Here is a 27,745-nt window from a genome sequence, read left to right on the forward strand (position 1 = left end):
CTCTTTTCAACATGAGTAATTAGAAACCCACCATGCTTGACTCTTTAAAGGACTGCCTTGTGGAGGGTGTGGTACATGAGCGGAGGTGAGGACCTGCCTGTAGTAGGCCATTGGTCCTCTGCAGTATGAATCGATGATGTGACTAGACTCACATCTCATCAGGCTTAGAAAAAACATAGCTGAGCCAGCTCCTTACACAATCACCCAGCAGAAGAGTAAAAGTGAAATAGAATGCCAGACAGTTATCTGTGTTTCCTTTTTACCCACTTCCTCCTATTCTTCTTCCCTCCCTTCCATCCTTTATTCCTACTTTCCTTCCTCACCCTTTACCTCCCCTGTCTTCCTTCCTTCTCTGTCATTCAAATTATCTGTCCATCATTGTTCCTCCTATCTGTCTTGCCCTCTAACATGTCCTAATACACAAATCTCATTTTTATCATTCACCTGTATGTGATATGATGTGATAGTCACAGATGTGATATGATGCTGATGATATTCCATGTTTGTTATCTCAAATAATAACCAGAAGCTAAATATGAGCTATTGAGCTACTTCCAACTTTGAGCTCTTGAAATAGAATTTAGCCATTGTATTTTAATTAAACATGTGTTAGCATAGCTTTGGATAATGATTATGGTACACATGAATAAAATTCAGTCCTGACCTTTGTAATGTCACAGTCCAGAACTTTAGTAGCAACAGTAGTCTATACTAGATATTTAGAGAATTAGTGAATTGGAAAGTGTACTTTTCTTTATCAAAAGCAATCTCAACAAACAAGTAGTATAATGGGAATTCAAGTGAGATATAGCAAATATATAAATGTATAATCCATTATGCATGCAAGCTAGCAAAAAGGGCATTGGTTACAAATATATCTAACAATTTAAAGAAATATAGTAAGCTTTAATCAAATAATTTATGCACTTAATATTTATATTCTCCCTAAAATAGTTTCATCAGTAGAGTTGACTTGCATTCTAGTGTGGCCCTTCTACTATTCACCTATATGAGGCTGCATGACCTATGGATGTTCCTTGATCTCAGACCTTTAGGGTAGCTCAGTTTTATCTATAGGTACCAAGATGGCACCCAGCCACTGCCTGCCAAGTCCTCTAGTGTGATAAAATAGGGTTCTTTCTATTAACCAGTCCTCAGAGGAGTCATTGTCTCATCAAAACCATCATTTAAATTTGAGATTGTGAGGGTTGGGAACTGTACTAAAGGTGGGAGCAAAGGTCCACTGCCTTACGTATTGGCAGCTCTTTCTGAGTCCCTCCTCCCTGCCAAGGAGCTCCATGTTAAAGCTAGACTCTGGGAGCCTCTTGGCTTGCCCTGTCTTTGTTTCTGCTCTATCCAGTGTCTTCCCACTTTCTGTGTGGCTTTTGAAAGCTTTGATGCTATTTCTCACTCTGAGATAACGTTTCCTTATCCTGAGTCTCTTCTTTGCCATTACTCACAGAGGCAGCCATCAGCCTGCCATCTTCAGTGGGTTTTTGTTTTTACAACTTATTCATGACACAGTTTCATTAACTTCCAAATCTCAGTCTAGAAGATATAGAACTACTGTATCCATATTGGTACTGAACTCCATACCTTGAGAATCATACATTGGGAGAGGAAGAGAGTTGAAGGAAAATCTTATTTGAAGCTGTAGTTAATTTATCATTTGGTCACAGGCTTTGGTTACACAGCCTGTGTCCTTAAAAAGTACTCATTTGCTGTGCCTTTTAGGCCTCAAACTCTCTATACTCACCAGAAAGATGCCTTTTGAGGCATACTATAAATGTTCTCTGAGCAGACCTGTTTTTAATTTTTATGTGTGTAGAATATATATCCTGCTTTCTTCCAGAATGTATCATAAATATTTAGAAGCTAAGTCCTGTTGCAGAGGCTGGACTACTGTTATTTAGAAAATTCTTAAGCTTGTTTGATGATACAAACTTGTGGGTCGATGCTTTTTTCTTAAAATTTCAATTTTGAATAATTGCACTACTTAATTCTCCTCTCCCAAGTCATTCGGTACCTCACAAAGTTATTATTTATTTCTACCTACATTCAGCAAGGATTTATGGTGGCATTCAAAAGAGTCAATGACTGCAATAGTCACTTCTGTGGATGGAAAGCCTAACTCATCATTCCTGAATAGAAGGCATTTTTCAGTCAATTCTCTATTATCCACACTAATGGATGTAAGCACTAGAGCAGATAATTTGAGCCGCCGAATGGGTCCAAATCCATTTTATATTTTACTTTGGAATATGCGTTAGTATTTATATTTGAATGAATGCATGATTGATGTTTGGCCATTCAGCCTAAGTGATGAAAGCAGACCTGAGGGAAGTTAGTCGGGAGTGTGCGGAACACCTGGCTTCAGACTGTCCCTGTCCACAGCATTCTAACCTCTTCCACCACTTTGAAAACAAAAGGCATTGCTTTACACGCTGATGAGAAACAAGAGCCCAGAGCAGAATTTCCTTATCTCTAGACTTCTGGCTCAGACCTTTCCTGAGACACAGAAGCAATTAAGCTTTTTGGTTGAGGCCATTTCTCTTCTAGTTACTGCTGGAAGAGAAATGTTTAATTAGTCATGGGAGATGGTAATGCTGCCGAGAGTCTGTGTGTACACTGTCTGAAAAGGCAAGGGCAGAATCTCCTACTTGGTAGTTGGCTTCCCCTTGTTAAAAATTTCTAAAATCTCCCTGTGTTTCTCAGGATAAATGCTTGTTTTCTTTCTCTCTTGACCTATTGTAATAGATTAACCACTGTTGTAGGAATTTCCCAGGTTCTGCAGAGGCCAATGCTAGTGAAATAAAACAACCCAAATTTGAAAGAATGTAACAGCATGAAATGAAGTGAAGCAAACAGGAAACCTGACATCAGTATGATACATATCATGCTACAAGATACCTGTGAACTCTAGTGGCAAAGAGGTATGGTATGTGTTTACACATGAATAAATATAATACAACTGCCCAACAGACATACTTATATGGTTATTTTGCTAATGAGAATCTTGGTTTTGACTACAGCAATAAAAATTATGTTAATAATATTAATACATTTCAATAGAAGAAAATTGTACAAATTTTCCATTGACAGAGATTCAAGTGCCAACATATCTATTAAGTTCTTTTAAAAGCAAATTTTATTATAATACTATGGACAAATAATGTGCAACATTTTAGAAGATTATTTACATGACTAGATTGTAAGACATCCTATATTACAAGACATTCTACATTTTTAAAAAGCTGTTGAGTATTCATCTTTAAACTGCATTTAGCTTCAACTTTTGCTCTTGATGAAGTCAATGCTGAATATCTTTTAACGACATAAACTGTTGCAACTTCACTTGTGACATCCCAAATTTAGTAACCAAGGGGTAAGGTCAGTGTTTAACCCAAAAGTCACGTTTCTTTTTACTTCTTTAAAAGAGAGAGGGCTTCTATAACTTTCCAGTTAGACTTTACCTAAGGAGATGGTAAGACGAACACATTGGTTTTAGCATTAGAAAAAACTCTCCCCCCAAAAACAACTGGAAAGAAAATTTATAAGTAGCAATTTGAGTTCTATTTCTTAATTTTGTTCCTATCCCCCAACCTCTTATTTCTTCCTATCAATTACATTATTTTATTGTAACAAGACTATTTAATTACTAGAATTCTACGGATTTAATATATAAATTATGGACTGTGTACCCGCAACTCTAAATTATTCATAAACAAGGGGCATTAATTCTCCATTCATATAGCAGAGAAAAACCTAATGATCACTTGTTTTTGCTATTAGAGCAGTTAGAACTTGGGCATACAGAGTTAAAATGACACATTTTTAAAAAGGATGACAGGGTGCACAGAGTAAAGATATTGCAGTATTGACATGGCTGGTTATTGTAAATTACGTACAGCTGAAAGGCAACATCAAAGAACTAACGGCATTTTCAGCGTAAAAAAACAATGGAATCTTGAAATTTGCAGGCGGATGGATGACACAAGAATAAACCATCCTGAGTGAGTTAACCCAGTCACAAAAAGAGAAACATGGCATGTACTCACTTATATATGGATTTTAGACATGGATCCGGGGAGTGCCAGCATACAATCCCACTGCCAGAGAGTCTGGGAAACAGAACCTTCATCCAGCGACTGATCAAAGCAGAGGGGGATACCTACAGACAAACACTGAACTGAACTCCTGGAATTCAGTGTCAGAAAGAGAGAACTGATGGGCAAAGGAGTTTAAGACTGGGCTGGTTTAACCCACAGAAACAGTTGACCCAAACAAGGGGGAGCTCTTGGGCTCCAGATTGATGCTAGTGTGGAAAGCATGGGACTAACCCAGATCAACTGAATGTGGGTGTCAGTGAGGAGGCCTAGTTAATCTATAGGGCCATGGATAATATTTATCCCTGGCGTACAAATAGACTTTGAGTGCCCTTGCCACAATATGGGATGCTCTCTCATCCTGGACTCTTGTGGGAAGGCCTAGGCCCTGCCCTGGATGAAATGACATTCACTGGAGATCCACCGTGGAGGGCCTCATCCTCCCTAGGGATTGGAATGGAGATTGGGTGGGGGACTGGGAGACCTGGTGGGGAGGAGGGGAGGAACAGGGAGCTGGGATCATTTCTAACCTAAATAAAAAATAATAATAATTAAATTAAAATGTTAAATCATGTTAAGCCACAAGCAAAATTCCTATCTAAGATATTATGAGGGCAGTCCTTGCTCCTTCAAATGTAAGCAGGAAACACGGTATTCTAGGTTGTTCTTTATCGAGTCATACCTTTAAAACGCTAAACAAGTGACTCAAGATTGCATAGTGAGTTGTGAGTCACAAATAAAAACCCAGAAATATGAATCCAAACTCAATCCCTTTCTGCCATGATAGCAGAACTGAAAACTAATTCCCTTTTGTAAAACTAATTTAAATTGTAGTTATCATTGGTAAATAGTTTCAAAGTATAAAAAAATCAATCTTGTACAAATTAGCCAAGACTAGGGAAAAGTAGAATTTGAGAAAATTTCTTGATATTGAATTTTAAATATAATTGCAGTTTCAATTTTAAACATTTATTTAAATGTAATTATCTTATACATGTACTGCTTACTGCATGCATATTGAATATTCCCTGTGTGATACACACTGTATTAGGAATGGTATTTATAGTTATGTATGATACCAATTTTGTCCTTGAGAATTCATAATTCAGAACTTTTTGTACCTTCAAATTAGATTTAATGGGAAATTTGTTGCTATGGGGATCCTCTCAAGACAAATGTCAGTAGATTTAAGAGGATGGCATGTTTCTGAGGGAAGGAGATATTTCCACAAGCCACGTGGGAGCATTTATCTGATTACTTTATCATCTCACTGGGCATATAATGATTTATTTTTGTTAACAGACTCTGGAGAATCCTCCATTATCACCCCCTCACTGTTTTCTCATTTTTAGCCTTCTCTTCTCAGTAACTATTTGTCCTTATGAAACTCTTCATGACTATTTTCTGAAGTCAGCTCTACTGTCTCCTTCAGACATTCATGTTAAAGCCATCATTGGAAATTCCTCATAAATATGCAGACATGACTCCAGTGCTGCTAATAAATAAAAGATCAACAACTACAACTGGATACATATATGTTGATAGAAAGTGGCATCACAAACACAGTAATTGAGAAATTATTTAGCTTGTTTGAAAAATTAATTTTTATCTGCTAGCACATTAGTTATTGCATGGGTCTATGACAATATGCCTTATCAGTCCCTAAATAAACTCCTGTGTGTGATGGCTTGTCTTTTTTTATTTTTCAAGGCAGTATAGGAATTGAAGGAAAAGAAGGAAATACATAAGGACTGACTGTTTCACACTGGTCATAAACAGTGCCTTTCGGAAGGGATTTTGTAAATGAATATTTACATGCATATCATTACAGTTGCATCCGAAGAAGCAAAGCAGACCAGGGCATGACTGAACATTTCATTTTACTCAAGTCACCAAAGCAGTCCTTCCAATGACTTTTACACTCACTCAGTTCTGGAGTCTTCCTCTGTTTTCACTATCTGCTCGAGAAACATATCAGGCGGTGGCTAGGGACCAAGAAGTAAGTAACTATAAATACTTAACACAGATCCACACAAACGGATAGGAAAAAACAGATACTAAGAATATACTCTCCATTAAATTTGAACTGTTTATAATCTACCGTAGGTAAACAGTTCTGTATTTACTACACAAATGTCTAATGGTATACAAAAAGCATGTTTTCTATGTGATACATTCCAATATGTTCCAAAGAATCTTTGCAAAGATGAGGAAGAGATAAGGTAATGGGTCTGTAAAAAGAAAATATTTATTTCCTCTGGTATCTAGGCCTACAAGCAATTTCAAAATAACCCCCCTTAGACTGATCCAGACCCCCCTCCCTAATGTGAGAGTCAGTGAGGAGACCTGGGCAACCTATGGGGACCTGAGCAGTCGATCAGTGTTTATCCCTGGAATACAAACAGACATCGTGTGTCCATAACACAAAGAGGGATGCTCTCTCAGCCTGGACTCTTAGGGGAGTACCTGAACCCTACCCTGTGTGAAATGACAGACTCTAGATATCCCCTATGTGGAAGGAATTGGCAATAGGGTGGGAGGCTGGGGGGGATGGTGGGGGGTGCAGGAGGAAGGGAGGGAGAGGGAACTGAGATTCACATGTAAAACAAGCTATTTAAAATTAAAATAATAAAAAAATCTAAAAAAACCAAAAACAACAACAAAAATACAAAAACAAAATAAGCCCCTTCACAGGACAAAGTTACACAAAATTCAAATATATAATTTACAACATCACTGCTAATTTTCTTCCAGTGTCACATTTATGAGAATAAGCATTAGGCCTTTTAAAACAGAGGAACTTCATCCTTCTTTTAATTGTGTTGTATTTGAGTTGGAAAGGACAAATTCCAGACCATTTATCCTACTATCCCTGATTCCATCGAGAAAAGAAAAATTCTGAATTGTGAGAATAATGGAGCCCCTTTTGACATGAGAGAAAATCACCATTAATGAAATATAATAATCACTCTAAATACTACACATTAAGCATTTGGGAAAGAAATGTACATTAATGTATTATAACATTAACGAAGTAAGTGATAAGTTCCCAGGACCTTCAAGACTCTTATGGACCTCAAAGGACCCACTGACATTATGCTACTGATGCAATCGCTGGAAATGTTGTTCACTGCTAATTTGTCATTGGTTCTTCTTTCCTCTCTCAGGCTGAGAATTTCAACTATACTACCAGCACTGTCATTCAATTACTTCTAGCAACAAGGTAAAAATTAAGAAATTTCACATCCTAATTATACACTCACATGTTAGATATTGAGAGACAGAGACATTTCCTTGAAATGTCTTTAAGGTGGTTGGTGAAGCAGAGTTGATTTGTAAGTAACTCTATTTTATTTCATTGGCACCAAAAGAGAGTACAATTTTTAGAGAACAGTACTTATTTAAATGGTGAATTTTTATCTATGTAACAGAAACTCTGACATTCTCCTCAACTAATCTTAGTCTCCTCCATTGTACAGATTTATTATCGCTGTACCTTGGGTTTCTTTTTATTTCTGGATAAGAATTGTCTGATTCCTCTCTGGTAGTCTATATTTATTTTTAATATTTATTTTACTTTGTGTGCATGAGTGTGTGACTGGGTGCATTTTATGAATATTCTGTGCTTGCAAAAGCCCACAGAGGACAGTAGAGGTGTAGGATCCTTTGGAATTGGAATTACAGTTGTTTATGAGTCACTATGTAGGTGCTAGGAACCACATTTGGATCCTCTACCAGAGAAGCAAATGCTCTTAGCCCCTATGTAATTTTGTAATCCCTGATTTCTTTTTAATTAGTCTAAATTTGTAAGTATGTGTATGTATGCAGATATGTGTTCATGTAGATGTGTGTACATGTGCATGTATTTGTGAATGCATGGGGATATACATATCTCTCTAGCAAAGAGGTCAACCTTCAATTATCTTCGTTGATTTCTCTCTATTTTTTTTAAACGGAGTCTCTCATTGAATTTGGGGATAATGGATTGACTAGATTGTCTGAGTAGTGCGCTCCAAGGAATCGCCTTTCTAAGCCCTACCCTGCTCAGGGGATTGTGGATTCCACCATGAAAGCTCTTATATGGTTAAAATTCAAGTCCTTATGCCTATGCAGCAGGCACTTCACTAACTGATCTCAGATCTGGTTCAGATGAGAATAGTAATAAGGGAAAATTATGAAATAGAGGTTCATCTATATTGCTGAGAGAGGGAAAAATGAACAGTATTATAAGAAATACCCAGTTAATTGAGAAAATTATAAACAAAGGGTGCTAGTAAAACTCTAATATGACATGTTGTCTTGAAAGGACTGAAATTATAATGCTTGATGAGAAAACATATCTGTCTTGGACTTGAACAGGCAAAGCGTAGTGATTTGAAATAATGAAAGGGGAATAATGATCCTTTGTCAAGAATTGTTTTCAGTTAGAAAAAGAATAGAGGATGTCATTCTCTAAGAGTGAACTAGTTGTGAATTTTCTGCATGTCATGACAAATTAAATTCAATTGTCTTACACAATGAAAAAAATTGCCAACTCGGAACTTTAGCAAAGACATAGTCAAATACCTCAGTGATATTACCAAAGACAGATTTCTTCCATCTCTTCTATCACTCTACAGTATTTCCTCAATCCAAAGCAAGTCTCAACTTTAATAGAAAGCTTTCTTAAAGGCAGTAAGATGGAGGCCAACTTCTGGCAGTAGAGAAACACTTATACAATTATACCTAGTAGAAAGAAAACTTGTTTTTTTTCCAAGCACAACTCTTAGAAAAATAATCCAGGTTCCTTGCAGCAATACAAGAGAAAAATCTTTCTACATTTTGCTTTAGCCAAAATTGTGTTAGGGTTACAGTGACAGTGGGGGAAGGCAGTTGTCAGAGTCTATAACGTAGACTTTCTCCAAAAACAGGTTATACATTTAATTGCAGTATTTAAAATGAAAGAAGAAAACATACTGAGCAACCTAATTGCCAAATATAAGTATCAGGCTTGATTTTGCAGCAGGTAGTAGAGACTGTCTTGGGATTTTCTGCCATCTCTGTGAAGTTCTTTAGAATAGGAAATGTTCTGCTTATTTGGTCACTTGAGCAACTGGTCTACCTGAAATAAAAGGGAATAGTCAGCTTATCTAGTTACAGTTAAGAAGAACAATATCTTTAAGGTCAAATTCATTTTTTTCTTTTATGGCTTCCTAGCCTTTTTCTTCACTTGCCCTTGTCACTTACAACACAGGTCTGTAAGTAGAACACAATTCAAAAAGTGGTGATACTCACAGCATGGATTTCTGAGTCCATGGAATTATTTTGATATTATTTGCATTCTTTTCAGTCTTTTGAAATGAATTCAAGAAACATATAAAAGTCCAGTATATGGCTTTGTGTATTTTTGTGCAACTTAAGCATATAGTTAATATATAGGTTTCATCACTTTCTTATGACTGAATGAAAGAAAATGCTGATAGAATCCCACCCATGAAATGTGTTTATGATAACTCATATCTGTTTCAATTTTTCATTTCTTTCTACAATATACTAAAGAGTATTTGTCAGTTTTATGATACCCAACAACTGAAACACTTCTTGTGATGAAATAGTCCTAATTCCAATGCTAAAAGAATGAAACATTTTGGGATAAATAATCCTGGAGTTAAATTCAAGATCCCATGCATGAGAGGGAAGTGCCCTACCACTGAGATACTACCAAGCTCCAAACACTCCCTTGTAACATTAATGAACTTTTCATTTATTTCTGCATAGGTAATAAAAGCAAATTTCTGTTACTATCACACACATGCTATACACACATATGTATATACTAGCACATAAATATACATATGTACATATACACATAAATATACTTACATATAAATGTGTATGTATAATCTATGGTTGGTATTCTAAATAATTCCCTTAAAATTTAGTCTTCTCTTTGTAAACCTGGCACTTTGAGTGAAATGTCTTGATGGATGTTGTTCTGTATATATGTTTCTCTTATTGATTAATGAATAAAACACTGTTTGGTCAGCAAGGCAGGAAGATAGACAGGACTAGGAGATGAGGAGAATTCTGGGAAATGTAGGCAGACAGAGTCGTCATGTAGAGACTGGGAAGAGACGATGCACTAGGCATTCTCTGTTAAGACAAGACCAGGTGGAAATACATAATAGAAATGTGTTAATAATTAAGACAAAGATAGTCAATAAGAAGCCTGAGCCACCAGCCAACAGTTTCATAATTAATATAGCATCCATGTGTTTATTTGGGACTGAAGCGGTTGTGAGACCAGGCTGGAGAGACAGAAACTTTCATCTACAATGTCTGATCTTAGAAAGTTGTTCTGCTACTCTGTGATTCATTGTCCTAATCTGACATAACTTTTTCTCTTAGAGTTCATTAGTGAAATGATGGCATTTGACTGTGAAATTTGTTCTTTTAAAGTCACAATTATATTTATAGTGCATAATCTGGAAAAAGTAAGCTGATCAAATGCAGTTCTTTACATTCCAACTTAATATACCGTCCTTCATGCTATGCAAGTAGACTAATTCATGCACTATTCCCAAACAACTCCATTTTGTTCATAAACATTTTTATAGTCACACCTTATTTAGAAAATATGGTGGGAATCATGATTTAGTAGATAAAATGATTTTACAAATATTATTGGGTATATCCTGAGTTTTAGATTAAATTCAAACTTTGTTAGCCTCACCAAGGCTTTGGTATCAACCTGCTCTCTTCTACAGCCTGTGGCCTGAGCAGTACCAGCCCTAGGTCCCTAGGTCCACTGTAGTGGACTAACCCCTGCTACATGAAAAGCACGTGCAGCTTCAAGGCTGTGATCAAAAAATTCAGTCATGTCAGATGGATTCAAAAGGACTCAGTGGAGCCCACTACTCAGGTATTGGAGAAGTAAAACATAGACAAGTATATTGTGGCCCACATCCAGAAGTAGTTTGACAAAGTACAACCCCACCTAGCACTGCACTGTGGGATGGAACTTCACTAGTTATATAACACAGGAAACCAAATAATTCATCTACTTCTACCTGAGTAAGATGGCTGTTGTTCTGCTCAAATTCAGTTAAAAGCATGGACTATGCCAAATACTCAGTAATACATCCAACCACAAGGACTGCATCCTAACTTTTAAACACCAGAGACTGAATCTCCAGTCTTGCTAAAGGAACACCTCATTTTGAATCAGTTGTGTTTTATACAGAACATTATCATCTCTCTGTAGGAACTTGTGATTCTACAATGATCACTAAAACAGCTTTTATTTGTATTTCTTTTCCAGTACATTCTTGGTACACCCTTTTTTCCTCACTTAGGACATTAATTTAAAAATAGATCTTCTGAATACGTAAAAATTAAAAATAAAAATAAAAATTGAAATTGAAGTCTCATTTTTATTGAGACTTTTCTTTCTTTGGAAATAAATATTCTCCTCACTAATCTTTTTATTTTCCTTTGTAAGTGTTCAAATGTTTTTAAATGCTCACAGAGAAAAATGTATTATATGAAATGTAATTTTAGTTAAAAAATCAAGATCATGTCATACCATGAGTATATTATCTATAAATTTTATTAGGTTTTAAGTAACATAAAATAAAGATATTCAATTTAGAGAGTCCCAAAATGCAGGAAATTGCATTGGTTTTACTTTTTCCTTAATTGGCTAAATAAACCAAGAAAATTACATAGTTAAAGTCATTCATATAGTATTGATTGCTATATACTTATAGACATCATATTGGCCCCTAATGATTTTGACAATCTGTCAAGAAGGAAAGAAAACACTCAGTAGAATGTTCCATTCCTTTTTAAACTTAGATTAGAATAATTTTGATGCCATAGAAGTAAGCGATTCAGTCCCAGAAGACAGTGTGCATGTATAATTTCAAATAATAGGCTATACTGCCTGGCTTGGTCTAATTAGTGTGGTAAGTACTATACAACAACTGGGTTTTTGAGAATAATTTTAAGTGACTGTAGAGATTGTGAAACATCATAAAATGATAAGATAGAAGACATTTTGGAATTGGGAAAGCTGCCAGATATCTGAAAGAAAATGGAAAGTGGGTATCACAAATGTATCAGATTTTCCATATTCAATTAGAGACATGAAATGTATTTTTTCAAGTTACACATCTGTCCATGATTTTTCAAAAAAATACTTTTGCCAGCACATGGTGTATTTGGCATACATGAACACCCTAGTCAATTTGCCTTATAAAACTTCATTGTAGGTCATGTACATATACACAAACACATGCATGTGTTTGTACATGTATGCATACATATATATACATATATATGTGTGTGTGTGTCTGTGTGTGTGTGTATGTATGTATCATCCAAGATAAGATTTTCAGATATGAAATAAACGCCATGATCCTCTGAACAAAGAATCCCCACTGTGACTTTGCCCAGATAATGACCTCTGTTCAAATGTACTTCTCTGCAAGAAGCTGTTCTCTATGCCTGTCTCCCACAGTTCCTTCTCTGTTGAGATTATTTTCAGCATTGATATAAATAAACATATATAACCTGAGTATTTTATTCACAACTATGCATCATCTCAGATCATCCATTCTTGCCATCTGCTACATGGAATAGATATACTTATGAAGACCTTCTTGTTCAGTGTTTTTCATCCATCATTTCTTAATTGTTTTAGTAGACTATTAATATATTTACTTATTCACAAGGTTTTTAAACAATTCTATCAAATACTTTGTTCTTTCCTCATATAGTATGTGGTGGGTGACATTAAGTTAAAGACTGAAACTGACATTGGAAGAAATTATCAAATTCTGCTAATGTAGTCTATTGCAGACAGAAGAGAAAGGCAATGAGAATTGTTACTAAACGCCTTATTAAGGTCGAATTAATGGCACATGTTTCTAAAGGTCAATAATAGAAATGGTTAGTTTAGGTTTTCAAAGCTTAAATGTCATGAGTGATCATGCTTTGAAATCATTATTACATTTCTAAATTGACATTACTTGCTTATAGTCACTGATATGTAAATGCACAATGGTTTGAATAAACATGTGTTATTCCTACCAACCAGAAAGTTGAGGAAAGGCCATGAACACTCTTGGTTATCACAATCCAGACTTCTCCCTAGGAAGGATGGCCTGGTTGGCATTTGTAGGTGAATCTTGAGGTTGTGGAGTATGTGACACGACCTGGCTTCCTTTTGTGCAGAAAGGAATTGTCATCCTGTATTAAAAGATTACAGTACGGGGCCTGCTAACACTGGCAGTCCCTACACCGTCTGTCGATAATCATAATCTGAGTAGTCCTGTTATCCCACTGTGCCTGAACATGTCACCTGTTAACAATAATGCATGAATCTAGGTGGGCAGACTGTCCTCATTGTCACTATAGATCACCTGAGAAAATGAGAGGAGGAACTGTGGGAGCAAAGCCTGGGGAACATAGGGAACAGGTCCACAGCTGTTCTCCAGTGGAATGCGTTCACATGGAGGCCATTATTTGGGTGAAGGCACAGTGAAAAATTATTTGTTCAGAGAATCTCAGGGTCATGGGCATTATCTCAGATCTGAAAAATTCTATCTGTGATGTTTCATCTACAAATAAGATGTCAACAGAACCACAGGAATAACTTCATAATCCAGGTTACAAGAATACCAGACCATCCTAGAACAAGAAGATTGTGAAGGGAATAGCACAAAGAGATTGATTGATCCCAGTGAACATACTATTGATGAAGTAAGAAATAAAGAACTTTAAAAATAGTTGTTCACCTGGTCTAATCCCAAAGTAGCTTCCTGGGCAAGTCTGTGTCGTATAACGTTCCATGATGTAGACAATGACACTTACATTTCAGAATGTTTTCATTTTTCATTTGGAACCACCCATCTTGGTTTTGTTTATCTCTGTTTTCCCGCCCATCTTGCTTCATTATTTATTTTTCTAATCATTCCTCGGAGGGTTGGTAGTGAGTTCTAGAGAACGGAAGAGTTGGGCTGACACGGAGCAGTGTTGCCAGACCTCTTTTCATGCATTCTCACAATGGAAAATCGCATTAAACTTTCTGACTCATGGAGTTTCTCTGACGTCATGGTATGGTATCATTCTACGTAATTCCGGCTATACTTTCGAACAGAGTGCCAAATGCACTTCTAATTGTTTATTGGGTACGGCTTGTGAGCACAGACCTTGGAGTACTCAACAGCACTAGGCAGGCCACCTAGTGGATGTCTTTCCCCGTTCTCATACCCTTGAGATTCCAAACAGATATGGTTCTCATCTTATTGAAATGCTAAGAAAAATGTACAAAAGCTGAGGTTTCAATGCCCATCTTCGGAGTTCTAAAGCTTCTCGTTTTTCTAATTTCCTTAATAAAGTGCTCACAAAGGTGTAAGGAGAAGCAAAAAAAAAAGAACTTTAAATAATCATTCTATCTTGAAAATATAGGAATACATATAACCATATGATAAGGGGTTGCTATGACAAAGGAGTTATCTGGACAAAATCATACTTCAGAAAAATTAAAATAAAACTAAGTAACCATACCCTGAAAAAAAGATCATATTAATCAGCAGAAAAATAAAAAGAAACTATTGTATGGATTTGTTTAAACTATGAAACCAAAGAGCAGAGAGATTACATGGAGATGGTGAAAACAGTGGAGTGTAGGTTGGGTGAACCAATAAAAGTCTAATAGAGATTTTAAAGGGAGAAGTTTGTGACAACTGAAATGTGTCTCTTTTCAAAAAGTTACATAAAAGTCCTGGGTCTAACTTTACTGGGCTAACCTGGGTTATAAAAATTGTCCTTGGGCCCTAGAGTCCGGGAGTTAAAGCCGGTTGTCAACCCAGTCCTGTCCCGCGCTTGTCTGCCTTTTCTCTTTCTTTCAACATGACAGATGCCGCTGTGTCCTTCGCCAAGGACTTCTTGGCAGGTGGAGTGGCTGCGGCCATCTCCAAAACGGCGGTAGCGCCCATCGAGCGGGTCAAGCTGCTGCTGCAGGTGCAGCATGCCAGCAAGCAAATCACGGCAGATAAGCAATACAAGGGCATTATAGACTGCTTGGTTCGTATCCCCAAGGAACAGGGAGTCCTGTCCTTCTGGCGTGGTAACCTGGCCAATGCCATCAGATACTTCCCCACCCAGGCTCTCAACTTTGCCTTCAAAGATAAATACAAGCAGATCTTTTTGGGTGGTGTGGACAAGAGGACCCAGTTTTGGCGCTACTTTGCAGGGAACCTGGCATCAGGTGGTGCCGCTGGGGCCACATCCTTGTGCTTTGTGTATCCTCTTGATTCTGCCTGTACCCGTCTAGCAGCTGATGTGGGCAAAGCTGGAGCTGAAAGAGAATTCAAAGGCCTTGGTGACTGCCTGGTTAAGATCTACAAATCTGATGGGATTAGGGGCCTGTACCAAGGCTTTAATGTGTCAGTACAGGGCATTATCATCTACCGAGCTGCCTACTTTGGTATCTATGACACTGCAAAGGGAATGCTTCCAGATCCCAAGAATACCCATATCATCATCAGCTGGATGATTGCACAGTCTGTCACTGCAGTTGCTGGCCTGACTTCCTATCCCTTTGACACGGTTCGTCGTCGTATGATGATGCAGTCTGGACGCAAAGGAACTGACATCATGTATACAGGCACAATTGACTGCTGGAGGAAGATTGCTCGTGATGAAGGAAGCAAGGCTTTTTTCAAGGGTGCATGGTCCAACGTTCTCAGGGGCATGGGTGGTGCCTTTGTGCTTGTCTTGTACGATGAGATCAAGAAGTACACATAATTATGTCTTAGGTGTCTCCCCAAGACCAGGCATGTTGTATAATACACCATATCTTGAACATTCTGGACAGATTCTCTGGGCTTGTCTGTTATCAATGGCAACTATTTACCAGTTGAAAAGTGGGAAGCAATAATATTCATCTGACCAGTTTTCTCTTAAAGCCATTTCCATAATGACAATAATGATGGGACTCAATTATATTTTTATTTCAGTCACTCCTGATAATAAAAATTGAAGAAATAAAAATATCTAAGACAAAAAAAATAAAAAAATAAAAAATTGTCCTTGGAGACATTATGACACCAAGGACATGGAAGAAAAATAAAAGCTGTGTGATCATCTTCAAATATTAAAACTCACATGGCGATATGACAAGACCCAAAATATTTGTATATACAACAGCAGATGATACCAATATTGACTACCAAACACACTGCAGACAGAACATGGCAAAAAACATTGTGCCTGAAATACCTATAGAAGAATAGGTATCTTGACAGATCTAGGTCTCAGGAGATATGTTATTTTTTCACTTTTGAATGATTTATTCTTTTTCTTGTTGGAGAAGGTTTGTTTTTCTTGAAGTGTAATTGTTATTTCAAATTGAATTTGAGTCTGTTGGAAACACTGTGACTGTAGAGAAGTTGACAATGATACTTTGTCAGTGCAAATAACAGGGAGGAGTTACCAGCTCAACTACCAAAGAAATTATGGTGTCAGCCATTGTGTTTGTTTTTATTGTACTTAGTGACTGTTCTGGTTTGTTGCTGTTGTGGTTTTTCTTTCCTTTTTAAATCTTTTTCTTCTAATTTTAAAACAATCTTTTCTCATTTTACATACCAATCCCAGTTCCTACTGCTTCCCCTCCTCCTGCTCTCTCCACCTTCCCCCATCCCACCCTCCATCTACTCCTCAAAGAAGATAAGGCTTCCCATGGGGAGTCAACAAAGTCTGACACATCACTTTGATGCAGGACCAATGCTCTCTCCCCAATATCTAGGCTGCAAGGTATCCCTCCAAAGAGAATGGGCTCAAAAAAGCCAGTTCAAGAACTAGGATTAAATCCTGGTCCCACTGCCAGTGGTCCCACAGACTGCCCAAGCCACTCAACTGTTAACTATATTCAGAGGGCCCAGTTTGGTCCTATGCAGGTTCCCTCACCCTCTGCTGTCAATCTAGAGTCGGTGAGCTCCCACTAGGTCATGGTGAGGTATTTCTGTAGGTATCCCCAAAATGAGATCTTTTAAAGTTGTTAAAGAGCCAGGGATTAATTTATATTATTTAATGGAATGATACTATCAGTAGACATCCTGGATTAAACTTCATTCATTTAGGAAGGGAGTGGGAAAGGAGCTAGTATCCAGTCTTGCAGCCCCTCTTATATAGACAGAAGTCAAGAATTAGACATTAAAGTTGATACATTGGGAAGACACATACTATTTAGAATTATGGTAGTAATCACTACAGAATTTAAAAGGTAAGGCATTAAATGTTAGTTCCATAAAATTGGTTTGGGTGTACAAATAATCGAAAAAAGTCTGTTAGTTTCCATGTCATATCTTTATCACTTTAAAAACAAATGCACGTGTTATTATAACTAAATGTATACATAGCTACATGAACAAAATGCTCATTTAAAAGGCTACAGGGTTAGAAAACATTTGTTTCATAGGGTGATCTTACAGAATTAGCACCATGCACTAGACTACATTGTTATGAACATATGCAAAGCATTTATTGTGTGAGTTTGGGAAACATCATTTTTTGCATTTCTAAGAACTCTGAGGAACTGAAAATCATTTCTTGTTATTGTAGATTACAAATGCCTTTCTGTAAAGAAGCAGATGGTAAATATTTTAGATTTTAGTGGTAATGAGGAAAATTTGAAGATTTACATATGTGCATGCATAGAAAGGGAGACATATTTTTGCAAATTTTTTTGCCCAACTCATACACAGTATCAAAGTTAGCTACAATATTTGTTATACAGATCTGTTGAGAGCATTATTACCTTATTATTTGATATGTGGAAAGGGAGGGTGTTATAATTTTGCTTAGCTAAGTTTCTAGTCAGTGTATCCTTCCATCAATTCCATTGAAAATGTGCATCTCTGGTAACAAGTTCATTTGTAGGCCATGAAAAGAAACAAGTGATGGGCGTGGGTTATTATTACTGGCAGTGACTCAGTACAGTCTGACTCCAGGTACCTAGAAATCTGAACTTAGATTTTGCCTCTATTGATGGCTCAACTACCATATTTCCCCCAGTTTATTGTAGAACCAATATGTTGTTAAATAAAATAAAAGTCAATCTGCCATAAAAAGAAAATAAAAATACAGCACATGTTTATTATTCAACTCAATAAGCATAAAGTTATGTTATTAACTTACTGTGAATGCTTCCAAACACTAATTTTCAATTTCATATTTATCTGCTGGAAAAAAATGATGGCAAAGATCAATAGCTTGGTACTAAGTAGTTTATTCAGTTTTTTAATCTGTGAGCATATTTTTCATCATCATGGGTTCTGACTCCTCCAATTGAACCACATATGGATTCATTTCCTTTGCAGACCTAATTGGCAAGATTACAGATATTCTAAGGTAGTGGAAGAAAAAGCACACAAATTAACAGATTGTTTGTCTAGGACTTGTTCTCATATTTTATTTGTGAATTTGTTCATTTGGAATACACCCTTGGAAAGTGCACAAATAAACTGATTGAACCCATTAATGCATTTCATAAGGTCAAATCACATTTTGAGGAATATATTTTATGGAAGTTGTTCTACAGAATTTGTTGTTGTAAAAATACATTTGTTGTTAATGGCATGTCTTACTGATGGTACTCCATTATATTATCATCACAACCTTCTATTTCATGTGTAACCAATTTGGAGTTCAATTGAATAGAAATATGCTTTATTCTCTACTTGAATGGCTTGATTACTGTATTTAGAATTTTCTGCAAATGCTTCAGGTACTGGTAGAAGATGTAAATTCATATTCTCCAGCAATGCTCATTTGACTATGTGAACTTAAAATGCAATAGTTAAAAATTCATATTTGGTTGTGTTATTCCCAAGTGCATTCTGGAAATTTCTTTGAAGAAGCACCTATTACATTTTTAAACACACTTTCCGTCAGCTTTTTTTCTTGGTCAAAATAAAAGCACTGCAGCGGTACAGCAGATCTTAATTAAGAGAAAGAAGTTAAAAGTGCTTCCTCCCTCTTTGCAGCTTACAGAATTCAATTCTGGAGTGGGAAATGAAAGATTTACAGTATTTTCAGTACAGCCACTTTTAATGAGATGCATCTGCCTTGCCTAGTGGAAGCCAGCCCCAGTGCTTCTGGGCACCAAGACCAAAGCATGTCAGAATGCCTCACTTGATGGCTCATCAGATATGTTCTTAGGAACTATTTTCCGTTTATCTCAATTTATTGTTTTTAGCTGTGAACACATCTCACCAGGCGTATGTGTTTTGAGTCATACATAGGACCCGAAACAAACCAACAGCTGTTCAGGCAACTGTCAGCCTAAGTATTTGAAATCTGTTTAGTGAGCTATTTTCTCCAAATTCCTTCTGTATTACTTTTTATATTATTATTTTATAAGTTATAAGACCATTACAAAGTAATAATCTGCTCTATAGCTTTTAAGATTCTAGTTTCCTCTTAGGCCTGGGGGCAGTGGCTCAGCCAGTAAGTTTTCGCCATATAGGAGGCCCTGAGTTTGGATTCCCAGAACCCAGGTAAATACTCAGTTTGTTAGGGTATAACTGCAATCCTGAACTGGGGTGGTGGATGAAGGGAGATCCCTGGATACTACTGGGTGACTAGTCTTGTTGTGTTAGTGAGTACCAGCTTCAGCAAGGGAGCCTGTTTCTAAGAATGAAGTGGGGAAACAATAGTGGAAGACACATAATGCTTCACCCCTCCCTAGAGCTGAGGACTGAACCCAGGACTTTGTGCTTGCTATCCAGGTGCTCTACCAGTGAGCTAAATCCCCAACCCCTAGATATGTCATTTGAACCTGGAGTTTTTATATGCATACACATGTGTAATAACTGCTTAGACACATTTAATACCATATGCATGAAAATTAACAGAGAAAAGGAGACAGAGAGAGGGAGAGGGAGAGAGAGAGAGAGAGAGATAGAGAGAGAGAGAGAGAGAGAGAGAGCGAGAGAGAGAGAAACTTCTAGCTAGCTAGGGACATAGCTCATTGGTGAATGGTAGTAGATCCCTTACTAGCATGTCTAGGTTCAGTTACTACTTTTGCAAAAACCAGCTGAGTAAAACAAAATACAGAAAGCCCATCTATCTCATGTACATTGTTGCTAAGGGCCTGGCACAAACGAAATTCACTATATATACTGTCTTCAATTCTATTTCTGCTAGACCATGTGAAGTTGATCCCCTTCAAATACACAATTAGAGCTCAGTTGTGGCTGTCAGTTCTCATGTTGTTGTTAGAAAAACAAAAAGATGCTTTTAAAATGGAAGGAAAACACAAGCCTATGACAACCAAGGTTTGAAAACACTGCTTTTAAAATTTAAGTTTTGATCTTAAAAGATCAACGGGACAAGAGTTTGTATACTAAATTCTGTCAATAATGTGCTGCCTGTATATGTTCAAGAGATGCTGCATATCCTTGTATTAGCTTAGTGGATGATCATCAGGTCACATCAAAAGCAGAGTATCTGGTGCTCACTAACGGTTTCATAATGTTTTCAATCTTCCTTTAAGAGAAAAATGCATCTGATGTCACCAAAGTCAACGTTTATTCAACTGATGTAATTTCAGGCAAAATCGCATAGCATAGAGTAACCACAGGGTTTAAAACATTTTATTATACAATATCAGGACTCACAATTGCATCTGCAAACCTACCTCGTCGTACCTTAAGTTCCTATCAGCACTGACAATAAGCTACCCCTGGTACCAATACTATAAATAAACAGATCAGGATAATCTCATATTCCTTGCCATAAAAATATACTATGCAGTTTAAACTGCATGTAATTTTTTAAAATAAAAAGGACTTGGGCTTCATGGGCGTCATTTTAAGCATTTTGCAAATGTATGCCACTTCTGCAATCAGACTGATAGTGGCTGGCCAGCAAACTGAGAATGCTGATAGAGTGTTCAGTGATGAATTCAATCAAACCAGTTAAGGGCAGAGACCTGTCAACTCCAGTGAATTCTATGTTGAATAGAGAATATTGGCTAATCTGAATTGCAGGCAGTGGCTACTGGCAATGAAATTGTAAACACTCTGAAATGCTCATGTTGTGGGGATGTCACCTGATTTTTAAAAACTGTCTTTAATAGTAATGGGAGCTAATATAGATAGAGTTCTTATTGTGTGCTGGGAACCACCTAAATAGGAATACACACACACAAGTTTATTGAATATAAAAGTACATTTTTCATTTTTAAAATTAAGAAGTTGAAATAGAGATATTAAAGGGACCAAGGTTACACAGCATATTCATTTTAAAATTATCTTTCTAATTCCAGGTATAAATATTTTAAGAAAATGTAGTTCTTGGACCAATGAGTTGACTCAACAACTCAACAGGTAAAAATGCTTCTGAAAGAAGACTGACTTCTTCAAATCCATTTGATCCCTGAGCCCATAATAGAAAAAAGAGAGCTGACTTTGAAAGTTGGCTTACACACACACACACACACACACACACACACACACACACACACACGCACGCACGCACGCACGCACACACACACGCCTATAATACATAGAATAAAAATAAATAATGATAAAAATTCAACTTAGAAAGACACGAAGTTAAGAGGGAGGTACCTTAGGGAAGTTCCTGGAAAAACAGCTCTACAAAACAGTCCAAATAATGTGCTAGGTCATTGAGCAAAGGTCATTTGGGGGAGCGGGGGCTGGAGCAATGGCTCAGCTATTTAAGCACCTACTGCTTTTCCAGTGGAGTTGAATTTGGTTCTGAGCATCCATGACTAACATTTGCCTGTCCTTCTGGCTTCAGGAGGATCTGATACCTCCCACCTGTGTTCACCTGCACTCACATTTACCCCCACACAAGGACACACACTCTTCCTTCGTGGGAAACTCCGCTGCAGCCCAGCAGCCTAGACTGTTCCTCCTGCTTCATTCCATGTTGACATTGCCTTCATCAAACACCAGGAAGTCAGTGGCATCTTTCTGTGAAAAGCTTCCAAGGCCTATGCTCCACAAGACACTAAGGTTCTATGACGACGATGGGATGTTAAAAAGGATCTGATAAGGTAAAAGGCCCCATAAGATTCATCAACAGCCGGGCAGTGGTGGCACACGCCTTTAATCCCAGCACTCGGGAGGCAGAGGCAGGCGGATCTCTGTGAATTCGAGGCCGGGCTGGACCGATAGCCTCCAAAACAATACAGAGAAACCCTGTCTCGTAAGAACCAAAAAGAAAAAAAAAAAGAAAAAGAAAAAAAAAAAGATTCATCAACAGAGTGTATTTCTTCTCACATGGAGATGCACAAAATTTAACAGCCCATTAAAGGGTTCTAGAATTTTTGGAATGGAAAAATTAATAAGATAATCTTACAAGGTTTTTACATGAAATTCTTATCATGTGGCCAGGGCTCCAAGATGACAAGGTTGTAGGTGGGGAGGGGGGGAGCAGTGGCTAACAGAAGTTTCCTATAGGAAATATCTAAGTTATCTAGAAACTGTAGCTGGAATAGAGGTTGTGAGTCAGGAGTTTTTTTGAAGCAGGAGATAAATTTCTACTTTAAATATTAAAGCAGAGGTGGTAGGATGGCTCAGTGGGCTAAGCACTTGCTGCACAGCATGAGGACCAATGTTGGATCTCTAAGACCCATGTAACACTAAACACTGTAGCATGCATCTGTAACCTCAGGCTTGCCACAATGAGGCGGGAGGCAAAGACAAGAGACTGTCTGGATGCTTGTCTTAAAGGAGCATATGCAGAAACCAATGTCAGGAGCTGTGTCACCCAAGGTGAAAAGTGAGGAACCCAGTCTGAGGTGATCCTCTGATCTCCACACGCGCACTGTGGCATATGCATGCCTGCACTCCCATGCACAAACATGCACATACATGAACATGCAATTAACTCATGCACTCACACAAATTTGAAGAAGAATACTAAAATACTAAGGATCATCAAGATATAGGGGAGATAGCAAAGGATCATGTGATCCCTTTTAATTTTCAGTGTAAGTCTGTAAAGTGGGTAGAGAAAAAGGGAAGAAGTCTGGGAAAGACCAGCAAGGGAGGGCCAGCTAGACATGTATCAGTACCCATGGCTGCTCCTCATGGGCTGGCAAGTGATGGATGGTACCATCACATAGTTACCTGACAAGTCCCTCTCCAGGTGCCTTTCCCAGCTTTAGAGCCTCTTAGGATTTGTTGTAAATGGAATGCTCCAACCTATTTGTAATTGTTTCAAATCATGATTCATCCTGTCATGTCCAGCAGCTTACTTTGTTTAATCTAGATGGGCACAGACAGAATTTTAATGCTTTTATTCTGTCTTTTTCCAAAGACACTCCTCAGTGATTTAAATTTTATTCTTCTCTTCATATCTTTTCCTTTTCTTAATTTAATAAAAGAAACTTTAAGAGAGACATTTAAGTTGAATACAATTCTTTATACACTGACTTTCCTGGCATTAGCTGTGTTTTATTTTTCTAAAGATATGAGGATGAATGGGAGGCCAGCTGGTTTTGTACAAACAACAATTAAATAGGTGTGTTTAAATGGAGCCAGTAAATAAGTAACCAAGCCATATGGATCATAGATATCCGGAGTAGCTCTGTCACCAGAAACTCTACTCTGCTCACTTAACATCTTAAGATCCCCTCAGTCTTTTAAACCCATGCGCTCAGACTAGCAGGAGAATCGGAGTTAGCCATCTCTGCTTCATGCTTACAGAATGGCTGAAAGCCACATGGCACAGCCACAGCCATTCAGAGTATGGTAAGGACACAGAAGAAAGAAGATTGGTGTCTTTAGGACATTTGGCATCAGGAATGGACCATGTCATTCACCATGACACATTTATAGAAAGAAAAACAAGTTATTTAAACAAAATCACCAAGTTGGCCCAGCTCTTTCCCATTTAGTTGCCAGGAACCTAAACACAAAGGGGGAACCTCAAAACATAGAACATAAATCAAAGAAAGAAATCCTTGAAACCAGCTAACTAATTTCAAAGAGGTAGTCTAATTATTCAAGATGTGCTCAGTTTCATTCTGTTTGTAAGGCTCATCTTAACCCTTAATTGGAGGTCATATTTGTTTTAAAGTAAATATTTTATTGAAATTTATGGTACTGGACATCAAACTTGGGACCTTGTACTCTACCATTGAGCTATCCCACCAACAAACCAATATTGTCTGAAATAACAGAAGCTAGATATGCTTAGCAATCTAAATCACAAATACCTACCTCTGAGCCAGCCAATTAAAGACTAAGTAATCATTTTCTAATTTTAAGGTTCTTATTCTTTTAGTCATTTTGAGTTCAGACTTTAAGCCAATCTATAAATGCCAGGTTTCTGCTAATTACAAATGATTCATCTTAATTAGCCTGAAAGAGTGTTCTAACAAGAAATAAATTATTGCGCACAAGAAACAACTTCAGTCAAACGTTTAATGTTCACTTAAAATCCCTTTCAAAACAAATGGCAGTTGAGAAATCAGAAGGTTAAGAAAGGGAACTTTAGGGACTGGATGGATTTCAGATTTGCTGTGACTGCTTGCAGGTGTAGCCGTGTTTATTTTTAAAGTTATTATAACAGATAACAATCGTTATAATTATGATGGTAATCAATGTTCATTAAGGATACAACAAAAATTCCATGATTAAAGCCCATTTGTTTCATCACAGTAGGAGTGTTGATTTACAACTGGGTAAATTGTTATAGATCACTTCTCTAAGGGACAGCAAAGGTGAGGAATATATGAATTTGGAGATTGTAGTAGGAAAGCTTCATTATTGCATGAAATTATGGCAGGTCCGTGGTGTACGGGACACCCACAAAAGGCAGGCTTGCTTGTCACTCACCCTATTCTTGTACAGTGTGGCTTGATGGTGTTGTTGACGGCTATTGTTCCAGGGGCATCTTCTACAGTCTTCATTTATCTAGATTATACAGCTCTGGGAAAACCAAGGTGTCTTTGGGTTCCATTACCAACTGTTCTACAAAGTATGCAAATGACATGGCTTCGTTTCCGTTTCCGTTTCTGTTTCTTTCTAATTCTATAAACACTCTTAGCTTCCCTGTGGGGCAGTAAATACGGCTGGAGACATCCAGGGCCTGTGCTTGTTGTGGTTACTAAATCAAACAAAACACTCAGCTCTATTCTCAGAGGAAGAGTGGGAAGCCCACGCCGCCGAGCAGAGAGGGAAATGATGGAGACTTCAGATGAAAAGTCTTCACTCAACCAGATACTTCCTCTTTAACTATCTAATTCAGATAAACACTGTCGTACTTCACAGTCACCAGCTGGGTCCTCCCACTCCTGCTTGAGATTGGAAATAGTCAGTAAAAACAAATAGATTTTTGGAATCAGATTCAACTCTTCTAGTGTAAAAATGTTTGGGGCTTAACTCCAGGCTAAACATATTGGCTCCTGGAAATGTCTCTTCTGAGAGACAAAGGCTGGTATTGTGAGTCCCATTCAGAACTTCGCCTGGAGCATGGCTTCAGCTGATCACACACAGTGAGTGAGTCAGACTGGCTCAAAGAAAAAGAAAAGAAACACAAGCCACTCGCTCTGTGGAAGTCCCACTAGAGAGGTCCTGTGGTGGCATTGAATCACAGCTGGGGAGCAGTGGTGCTTTCTTGTAAAATTTACTGAGCAGAAGACAGAACTCTTGTTCCTTGTTTACTGAACTTGGACAATTGCCCAGGAATACCCTATATGGCCAGATGCACCTGTGTACAGTAAACCTAACCAAGGGATCTCTGAGGTCAAACAAGAAGATAACTGCTCTGAGTTAGGTGGAGTAAGAAAGTGCAGTCAATCATGAGAACACTAGCTAGAAGCTTGCTTTCTTTGACCCTGGGTGCCTGGTATCTGGATTCAAATAAACACACTGCACCTATTGTCAACAAGAGATTCGGTTGAACTGGTTAACATTCTTTTTAGGTGTAATTCAGCTATAGAAGGGATACACATTTCTATTTCTTTCCAACGCTCTTTTTAAGGCATTAAGTTCACCAGCTGATCCTCAGTGCAACAGTTAAGATGAAATATTTGTTTGGCACAGTCCCTAAGACAAAATGTCTCCATGAGATGAATATAATGTAGTATCCATTTTATGGAAACAGAAACGGAATTAAACGTACTTGTGCTATTAGCATGTGATTAAAAATGAATATTACTCAGGACTAAAGAAAGAATAGCAAAGGTTTATTTATGAAAACAAAAATTTTGGGGTTTAACTATTCTGAGTATCCCCCAGTAACAAAAACAATGAGTAGGGCCATGTTCTTCTACATTCTTTGCAGAACTTCCAACAGTGGGGATTACGAGGACTTCTCAGGGACCAGTTAGAACCTTTATGTTCCAAAATGCTATCTTTTTTTCACATATATGGGCCACCCAAGAGTGAAGCCCACCTATTCATTCATCTCATTGCATTTTTTCGTGTACAATGTTTATGGTCATTCACACACCGTCCACCTACCTGATAGCAGCAGATGCTGAAACGTCCATGTTCTCTTCTAGGTCACATGAAGCCTTCCCCTGAGCATGATACATATACTTTCGTTAAATACTAACCTACTAGTTTCTAGAGAAATTCAGATGATTAGCATGGTGAAGGTTCCCAAGATATATTTTATAATAAGTAACAATTATAATGGCATTTAGCCACTGAGAATTTTTCTGAGAAATAATGTAACAGTGTGTGTGTGTGTGTGTGTGTGTTTGTGTGTGTGTGTGTGTGTGTTTGTGTGTGTGTATGGGAAGTAGCAGCCAATATTGTTTCATCATTATTGAGATAGCAGAGTCACTGCAACCTCTTCAGGGGAAAAAATACCTGAAAATTATAAAATGTAAACCGTACTATATCATTTAGCAATTCTCTTCCTAGGAATTTACCCACAAAAAGTGAAACATCCACACAAATATTTGCACATGAATGGTCATAATAACCCAAATCTAGAAGCAATGCAAATGTCTAGCTAGCAGTGAAATGGGCTATATCAGTCATATGGAATAGTATTAGGTACCAAAAATAAATGAAGTGTTTATATATGCTAAGACATGAAAAGCCTCAATGGTATTTTGTTCACCAAATAAAGCCATAAATAAGAGGTGATAGGTTATAGATTCTACATTTCTACATACATAAAATGCCAAGAAATGGGAAATTTATAAAGATAGATATTATATTAGTGGTTTCCTGGGACTTGGGGTGGATGGATTGTAATTAGGCACTGGGGATCTTGGATGCAGTATGAAAAGTGCCCCAAGACTGAGTAATGGTGATGTCACACCATGCTGCAAAATGATCAGTAATCATTGCATTGTGTACCCACACTAGTTCAACTTCAGTGTTGCACAAAATACACCACAATAGACTTTTAAAAATAGACCATCACCAAGGCCAGCATGTACCAATTATGCCTTTGCCTCCTTTATTTACATGAGGACCAATACCTGCAGAAACTGCATTTATCCAGTTGAAGGTAAAACTAAGCAAAGGTAATAATTCAGTGATCAGAGTAATTTCATGTTCTGCATGGCATATTCATTTATTAGCAGCTTCTAGATCCTGTATGATATAATTCCACATGCAAATGCAGTAATAATAAAATCAAATCTCTCT

General features: G+C 37.5%; 1 protein-coding gene across 1 annotated transcript; it reads left to right on the forward strand.

The window, feature by feature from the left end:
* The first annotated feature begins 14,950 nt into the window (after nucleotides 1-14,950).
* Nucleotides 14,951-15,962, forward strand: LOC121134132 (ADP/ATP translocase 2-like). Its single transcript, XM_040731843.1, has one exon. It carries the CDS (start codon nucleotides 15,003-15,005, stop codon nucleotides 15,897-15,899), a length of 897 nt encoding a protein of 298 aa, XP_040587777.1. The 5' UTR covers nucleotides 14,951-15,002; the 3' UTR covers nucleotides 15,900-15,962.
* Nucleotides 15,963-27,745: the final 11,783 nt, after the last annotated feature.

Source organism: Mesocricetus auratus, unplaced genomic scaffold, assembly GCF_017639785.1.
Source record: "Mesocricetus auratus isolate SY011 unplaced genomic scaffold, BCM_Maur_2.0 Super-Scaffold_100026, whole genome shotgun sequence".
Lineage (NCBI taxonomy): Eukaryota > Metazoa > Chordata > Mammalia > Rodentia > Cricetidae > Mesocricetus > Mesocricetus auratus.